Below are 8,854 nucleotides of genomic sequence, written 5' to 3'. Positions count from 1 at the left end.
CCCCCGCCTCTTCTCTAGCTGCTGCCTGGAGCAAGTAGGATGCTGGGGAAAACAAGCAGGTCCCTTGGGGGCGGCTGCTGCTGGTTGGGCCAGGCCCATAAGCGTGGAAGCAAGCCCCAGTAGGGTATGTTGGGGGTTGTATATATACCTAGGGGTCTCACTCCCACCCTTGTGGGCAGAAGGGCCAGGCAGGATACAATTCATTTGTGGATGCCTTCGGGCCAGGTGAAAGTGCCTCGGGCCATATTTTGTCTGCTCCTGCTCTAAGTGCCTTAGCTATATTTTCCTTAATTTGTTCTAAGCATTTTATACCTACTCGCAGCCTGCCCACTGCCTGCTGTGAGCAACCCAGGCTCCACAGCTGGCTGCAGCTGCATGTGCACCTCTGCGTATGCGGTGGGAAGGAGCCAGAGCAACACAAACCCAGCCCCTCTCCTGTCTTCCACCCAGAGATGTGTGTGCACCTGCCACCAGCAATGAGCTGGGCTGGGGCTCTGCAGACCTCAGTGCAGTGGCTTTCAGCCTCCCTGTTGCCTGCCACAGCCAGCCTGTGCTCTGGGCTGGCAGGGAAGCTGCAAGATACTCAAGTAGGCAGTGGGGAGGCTGAAAACAGCTGCATTGAGGTCGGTGGAGCCCCAATCTCGCAGGTGGCAGGTGTGTACACGCCTCCGGGTTAATAGCAGGGAAGGGGTTGTGGTTTTGTTGCCACAACAAGGCTTGGGTCCCTTGCAGTTTCCCCCACCCTCTGCCCTGACATACCAACATCTTAAGTCGAGGCTGGGGTGTTTTTGGCACTCCGTCCAAAAACATTGCTGACTTCTATGGGGCAGCAGGTACCCCTAGAACAGAGGTCAGTGTGTGCTGTGGAACACCTGAGTACCTCACTCACTTGCCTACCATGCCTTCTGGTTTTATTTTGGGAGTATGTCTTTAGTCTTGTCAGAGGGCAGTAACTTTAAGTGTCTCTTCTGATTGTATCATACAGATAGATCCCCCTTCCTAGGCCCTTATAGTATCCTATCTCTCTTGGACTTCTGCTCTGCCTGCCAAATCATTTTGAAGGGTTTTCCGGCTCTGCATCAGACCAGCAGATCAAAAAGCAGTCTGAAAACTCCAACAGAGTACCCTTTTTGCAGCCTCCCTACTCCCATCACAACCAGAAAAAGGAGCTTGCCTCACAATCCAAGCTCCTTTTGCTATAATGCCTCACAGTCATGGGTGACTGATGCCTTCTGAGTGTGGGGATACACCCACAGAAGCTGTTGGTGGCAGGGGTGGGGCTGGCAAACACCTGCAGAAGCTGTTGGTGGTGAGGACGGGGCTGGCGAGCCCCCACAGAAGCCGGCGACGGCATAGGTGGCAGAGATGGCCCTGTCAGGTGGAGCATATGGGCCTCCCCACCGTATGCTGCCTACCTGTCACCTATGTTCACAGTGCATCAGTCCCTACCAAATGCCTTAACTCATAGGTCTCACCTAGACACGGCTGGTTTTTGCTCAACTGTCACCATTGCCCGGGCTTACTCATAATTAACTGGTTATGGAGTTCAGCTTCCCCAGCTTCATCCCCAGGAGCTCCACACTCTTCCACTGCCAAACACTTCCTGCTTTTGAGTTTATAAAGCCCAGTATAGAGACTTGGCTTTAGTCTTCCTTAAAGCCTCCATTCCCTCCCTTTCTTCCTCTCTCAGGAATGGAGTTAGGAATTTCTTATTACAGGCTGGGCTTGTAAGAACTACTCTTTCAATTTATCATGTGAGCCTTTCAGAACAGGGTTAAGGTATGCTAGCAGAGAAGAGTAACTAAAGACTGAATACTGCACAGAGCTCTGCATAGGTGTGAAGGACCATCTGTGCAAATTCACGGCCAAATTTGGGATTCTATACGTCTGTTTGGCAAGGGGACTTAAGGTTGATTGTTAAGATTTGAGGAGCATCTGTGATCCCAACATGACCTGTTCACTGCCCATTCTCTTGCCAATGAGTCCATTAACTAAAGTCCAGAATCCTAGTGAAAAACTTCTGTAATTAAAAACAAAAATCAAAAAAAACCCAATAAAGGCTCTACCACCTAGACTAAAAAGCAGGCTACGAAAGTCAGAAGGGAGGTGTTGATACTTACGAGTAAGCGGGCTTTTATCACAGTAGTCTCATACTTATTTACTCTAGATACTGGAACATTAGTAAATTATGAGAGAATTGCTGTTTTCATAACAAGAAAACTTAAATAAGCACATTTTTGTAAAAGCAATACACAAATAAACGGTACATAAATAATTGTCCTTTTTTTAGACTTAGACATCAAAGGAATCAAATGATGAAAAGACTGGTGACTTAAAATGTCAGTCAATGTGCTTTACTGTAACTAAAAAGAGTAACTAGAACTTTTTCCATTTATTTGCTTTAAACTTGGCTTGCTTTCACAAACGCTTTTGCTCCTTGCTGCATAGGGAATCAGTTTTCTTGGTGTTTGGTAGGGCCTTTTATATAATGTCAAAGGATAGAAAAGACCTTAACATAAGGAAATAATCATTTTTAAAACTGTAGGAAATAAGACTGTTATATCATGAAAAGTTGGGAGATGCGGCTTTGGGAGGCATGGGCATCTGTTCCCTCTCTGCAGGCATCACTTTTAAAAATGTTAAGATTTCAGAATTTTAAAGTAATGTAACTTTGTTACTTTTTATCTATTTAGTTAAAGTAGCACATTCTATTTTGGTTGAGCGGTTGTATATGTCCAGTTGATTGCAACAGTTCAGTTTTGTTCCTTTCTGCAGTAACACAACCTGAATTCACTAAAAGTATACTTGTAGATGTAAGTAGGACTCTAAATGGAGAGAGAACCAAGATATATATTATCCATACCCCTAAAAGAACAGGATTATAGACCCTCTGGCAAAAGAAGACTTGAATGTTATAATGGTACATCAGAGTAATCTCGGATATTGTTTCTCTGAAGAACATATTCTGCAGTTCCAGGGAAATGAGCTCGTTTGTTGTCATGATCATCAAGGAAATTTATTGTATAATAATATAAGTATATTAAAATGTTGTTGATTTCTTTTTTTGCCTGTTAAAGCCTCCTTGTTTGCTGTGAGCATGGGGTTTCCATATGAAGATTTAACCACTCAGAACTCACTTTCAATATATTTAAAGTGGCTTAATCAAAGCTGCCAGCCAAACTACTGGAAGGTATAGTATATATAATTATTATAATAGTATATTATTTTGCTTTTAGAAATTTGAATACACAGTATTGTTAGCTACTTTCAACATACTGAAAACAATGTTTAAATTTAAGAAACATTAACCAACAAAATAGTTGTGGAGTTGCAATTGGTATGCTTGGAGACTAGAAGATTTTTGGCTGATCTGCAGAATTCTATTAACCTTTAGCTTTAGTATAAAGCTGTTCCTGAATTTGGGAACACATCTTTGCTGTGAACCATGCAGCATGATTTCATATTTCTGTATGCAAGAGTCTCTCTAAATGAAATCCCATACTAGAAATTAAGGCCCTGATATTTCCTTAAGCCTGTGAGTGATTTTTTTTTTTTTTTTTAGGCATGTGAGTGGTCCTATTAACTTTAATACAACTCCTTGGATGTTTGCTTTCTAAAACTGGCCCTGTAGTAAGAATTAATTACTATTCTTGTCTTTCTGTGTGGAGTGGTGTCCTTATTTCTGTATTATTTTTTTTTTCTTGTATGGTGCGCTTTGTTATTGTATGTATATATACACTGGTTGCCTACAAATGTTCTTTTGTAGAGCTGGATATTTTCCTCCACCAGAAATGATTCTGGAAGAGGTAGAAATATAGCTGTTGAGTCTGCAACTGTTCCTTGCCCTTTCACCTTAATCTGGGGAAAGCATTAGCTGCTGCAGTCCTGTTCCTGGGAGACTGAAGCAAGGGACTTGCAGTTGTGCTCCATCTGCTTGCTCCCGATGCTGGGGAGCTGAGGGGATGGAGCAGTGGGGCAAAATCCCTTCCTGCTCCACACATTTAGGACACCAGTGTGAGAAGCAGGAAGGGACTTTGCCTTGTTATCCCAAGAAGAGTCTCCTCAAAACCTGTTTCCTGCTAGGTGGTTCCCCTGGGGAAAGGCAAGGGGAAGTATGCAGGGGAGAGTGCAGCAAAGCTCCTGTCTGCTTCTCACTCTAGGAACTTGGGTGTGAGAAGCAGGCAGCGAGGTGAACTGCTCCCTGCCGCTTGACTCCTGGTGCCTAACAGCCAAGCAGAGGGAGTGGTGAGGCAAAGCCCCTGCACAGTTCTCATATGAGGAACTGTAGTTGAGAAGGAGATGACTGTGCTGTGCCACCCACATGGCTTCTCCACACTGGTGATTCTGGGTTCAGGGAGGGCACAGGAACCTTTACCCCAGCTCCACTCCACTTGGTCCCTAGGAGGAGTTAAGCATTTAGTATGTAGACCTTCATTCTTTCGGAAGAAATGCTCTCTGGAATATTAAACCTGGTTGTTCGCAAGGTATTTTTCTTGTAGGGCAGCCACTTTTGCTCCAGGAGGAAAAGGTTGACAAATGCACGCTTGTGGTTTCTACTAAAACATGGTGACTCTTCTAGTAGAAACTGTATATGAGTACATGGCCACTGTCTCTTATATGAGACGATGTAAAATTGAACCGTCTTCAATTGATACCTGTTTTCTTGCCTCTACCTCTGCTTGAAAGTGTCATGTCTATAGTATTTCATCTTTTCAGGAAGAAAATCCAGTTTAAAGACAGGGAACCTGCTTTGTCTTTATAACTCTGAAAACTTTCACAGTTCTTCATTTTGCTGGGAAATGTAAACTTGCTTTTACCAGTCTAAGAAGCAACAATGATATTTTAAATGAACTTACATATTATAGAAACTAGCTTCTACATCAAACAATATTGAAACCATTCAGTGAATGCATCTCTTCTCAGCTTTTGTACTTCAGTACAGCTGTATCATCGTCATTTTAAGTATCTGATACTTGGACTGAAGATATTTGTTACAGTAGCTTTTTAAAATGTAGTTTTACTGTAATATCATTATGTTTATGAATAAAATGTTGATTTCAGAATGTAATACCAGATCCTTCAAAATCCTGTGGACCATACAAACGGGCTAAAGAATTAAATAACAGAAAAGAGTGGAGCATCTCACAAAGAAAAATGAATATTCATAATCATGATACTATTGGTAAAGTTTTTTGGTAACTTTTATGCTAAAAGACTCATTTTTGCTAATTGAATATAACAAGAAAAGTTTTCAAATTGGCAGGATACCAAATGCACATCAATGTTTTCAACATTTTGTTTTTAACTTTGTGTCTATTGTAAAGGGATAGCTACAACATTTTAGTTAACTTAAACTTACATTATAAACCCTATTAACATCTTTCCTCCACTTAACTTTTGGGTGGAACAACAGGTTTACTGCAAAGTGGTATGCTTAAAACAAATTAAGAGTAGTAGTAACAAAGGCACCTGAGAGTTTTGCTAGAGACCCCTGTTTGGAGGGTCGTATAAAATTGCCTGTACTTATAAATCAAATAAATAAATACATAAATTTTAAAGTTTCCCTCTCAAAAAGACGTCAAGCATGACTTGCAATAAAAAAACAGATAAATTTATAAAGACGGATAAAGTTATTAAAACATATCATAGAACATACTCCCTAAATGATCTCCCAAAAGTAAACCCCCCCCCACCCTGCGCAGTGCCCCCCCCCAAAGCCTCTTGTATTTATTGGTATATGTGATATTTATATAGCAAGGATTCCAGAACTCCTGGCTTGAGGCTGATTCTAAATGCTTTAGTCCAGGTTACCTTTCTATATTTTGTTAGTTAAATTTTAACTCCCTCATTTTGTTCTGGATTGTTGCCAGTGTAGTTACTGAAGACTTCTTGTATGACAACTGGTTTTCTGTACCAAGCAGCCCTTAAGAAATTAAGTACTGAGCCCCCGTGCCTCACCCCCTTCTAAAACCCTTTGCATATGGAAACACATCTCACTTAAGGCAGTTAGGCTCCTTACAGGCTTTAAATGCCTCTGCTGAATTAGGACATACATTCATAACTGTGTCCAGATTGCAGAAGTTGGGGAGGCCAAGGTAGATGGGTTATCTGTTTATGGATAACTCTATTGCATTTAAAAAACTGAACTACAGCTAAGTTTCCACGCCCCCCCCCCAATATATGGGCTTCTAGATGCAATATGGTATGAGAGCTGCTTCAGAATTTGTCCAAAGTAAATGTTCGTAAAGGATTTAAAATATACGTACTTTGGGTGCTTATAGACGTCAAAGAAAAACTGCTTTCAGCTTGGCACACCCTGAACACAGTGCATGCCCAGAAGAGGAAGTACATCAGTTACGGCCTGTCTCACCCAGTGCCTATATAGCTCACATGTTTCAGCAGGGCTTTTTGGCGCTTCTTTCCAGTTAAATCGGCTATTAGATAAAAGCACCAAAAACCCCACTGAAGCGTGAGAGTTGTATACAATGGGCGAGCTGCGTCAAACTGGCAAGATTTCTCTTCTGATAAAGCACTGTTTTGGGATTTCCCCTCCCCCACGTCTGTCTTCTACTCGTTAACCAGAGATCAATTTTAAAATGTTCCAGTGTATCAAGAATTAAGGTGCTCAAGTGCCCAACTGCACATGCAACCTGGGCCTTCAAATGTGCTGTCAAAATGTTCTGTTCTGACACATTCATACTGTCAAATGTATGTGAATTACTCCTATTAAACTTCATTCTTGTCAAAATCTGCAGGCATGATTGTAATTGGTGAGACTGGAAACGTTGCTGCTGGGACATCTACAAATGGTGCAACCCACAAAATACAGGGGTTAGTATTTTTAGTTCAGAAGAAATATGTATGTTGATTATAATACCTGATTTAATCAATGTAAGTTTAAATTTTGCTTATACACTGTGCTTATGCTGTGACCAAGTAAAAAAGGCCCCAAGTGTCTATTTGGGCTTCCTTGGTGCTCCTGCATTACAAATAATAACGTTTTAATTGGCTTGTTTTTCAATTTTATGTATAAATATAACACATTCTCTGAGTCTGCTTTTGCTATTGACTTTTAAATGGAAACAAAATTAGGTTCTTTAAGTGTAGTGGGTTTGCTACTTTCTGCTTTTATTACCATGGTAGAGACTTGAGAGTCTTTTTATTGATGATCACTGCATACGTTTTCACTCTTAAAGCTAAAAAAGCTTTAAAAATTATTCCTGTTGAAGATAAATTTGACCATATGAATATCTTCTGGACTTCAGGAGCCACACCATAAATACAGTAGGGCTTGCGTACATGTGTGCAAACATTTTTATTTTGAGTAAGAGTCTTTTCCAAATAGTGAAGGCTGAGGTTAGAGTTGGGCATTGTTTCACTAGGTTATGATGATTTTCTTGGTGTGGTTTTTATAGTATGCTATAATGCTGATCTTTATACTGTGGTGTGAGAAAACATTAACAAGTTGTGTGTTTAGGGAAATCTGGCATATGAAACTAAGAACAATACTTTTTTAATGATGCTATATTCTATTTGGGGAAACAGAGGAGGAATTAAACAATTGCCTTTACATATTGGGCCCAGCTATTTTCATATACCAATGAAACTGAGAGAGCTGCAGTGAAGATACACTTAATGTAACTGAATTTGACCCATTATAACCAACTGTCCAATTAATTTTGTGGGTTTCTTTCCCTTTCACTATCTAGTCGTGTAGGAGACTCTCCAATAGCTGGAGCTGGAGCTTATGCTGATAGCACAGTTGGTGGAGCTGCAGCCACTGGAGATGGTGATATCATGATGCGATTTTTACCCAGGTTTGTCCTTTTTGGGGAAACTGCTGAAGTCTCCCTGGAAAAATGTTGTGGAATAAAAACTAACACACAGAATGATTTATTAAGAAGACTTGTTTGTTTATTGGTTTACTGCACAGCATGGCATGCAGAAAGGGAAAAAGGAGACATTAGGGCCAATCACCATGGCTTTAAAAAAACAAAACAAAACACTTGTGTTCTCCACAGCTTGTCTTGGAGATGACATATCAATTATGAATTCTTTCATTTCCTTTTCCCTACTTCATGACAAATTCCTTGAATGCTGACAGTGTTGGGATTCACAGAGCAAATTCCAACACCATATGTCCTCCACCAAAATGTCTTGTTTGGTCCCTAGTGTTACTTGTGGGAACAAACAAAGTTTGAGGAAATGAGGAAGAGGCCATAAGTTATTGGGTTTTTTTGTCCTGGGATTTATATATAATTATGTCTCATTTACACCTGGAAATAGAGGCAGAAGGAGGGTATGCTTATTCTTGCAGACCCTGCTTAAAACTTTATTGACTGCTATTTTCACATCTTGCAAGTGATCTTTATTGGAAGGCTCATAGATACGTGTTTACAATATTCAGTTCTTGAGGTAACAGGTTGCTGCTTACAAGGGATCTGCCGTAGTAGTTTGAAACTAATTCACACAAATGAGTAATTGTTCACTCTAATACTTTGGAGCTGACTGCCTGCCCCGCTGGAGTTGTGAGGCACTGAAGGGAAGCCCCAGGCTCCTTCCTCTGGGAGGTGGGGAAGGCAACTGGCTTCAGCGCGCAGGGTTTCCCTCCTGTGCCTGGCAAATGCAGGAAGCTCTGGTAATACAAACTGCCTGGTGAAGGGTGTGCAGCGCTGGCCAGAGCTGAGGCATGTCCGCCTGTTGCTGTGCCGTGAGGGGAGTGCAGGGGGTCCCCAAACCCCTCCACCCTTCCTCACACACCCACATCCTGCCCCTACAACCCCCTACATATATACACAGTTCCCCAACATACCCTATGTTCCCCCACACATTGTCACCGCCTCCCCACCCACAC

General features: G+C 41.6%; 1 protein-coding gene across 1 annotated transcript in view; it reads left to right on the top strand.

Moving 5' to 3' along the window:
• Positions 1 to 8,854, top strand: part of AGA (aspartylglucosaminidase) — a 21,314-nt gene that overhangs the window by 9,121 nt on the left and 3,339 nt on the right. Inside the window, exons 4-7 of the mRNA XM_019534648.1 lie at positions 3,078 to 3,190; positions 5,062 to 5,182; positions 6,756 to 6,831; positions 7,710 to 7,817. Of these exons, the coding sequence (XP_019390193.1) occupies positions 3,078 to 3,190; positions 5,062 to 5,182; positions 6,756 to 6,831; positions 7,710 to 7,817 (418 nt within the window). The remainder of the gene's footprint in view (positions 1 to 3,077; positions 3,191 to 5,061; positions 5,183 to 6,755; positions 6,832 to 7,709; positions 7,818 to 8,854) is intronic.

Source organism: Crocodylus porosus, unplaced genomic scaffold (assembly GCF_001723895.1).
Source record: "Crocodylus porosus isolate Cpor-Errol unplaced genomic scaffold, CroPor_comp1, whole genome shotgun sequence".
NCBI classification, from domain to species: domain Eukaryota; kingdom Metazoa; phylum Chordata; order Crocodylia; family Crocodylidae; genus Crocodylus; species Crocodylus porosus.
The sequence above is the reverse complement of the archived record's forward strand: the minus strand, read 5'-3'. Positions and strand labels throughout refer to the sequence as shown.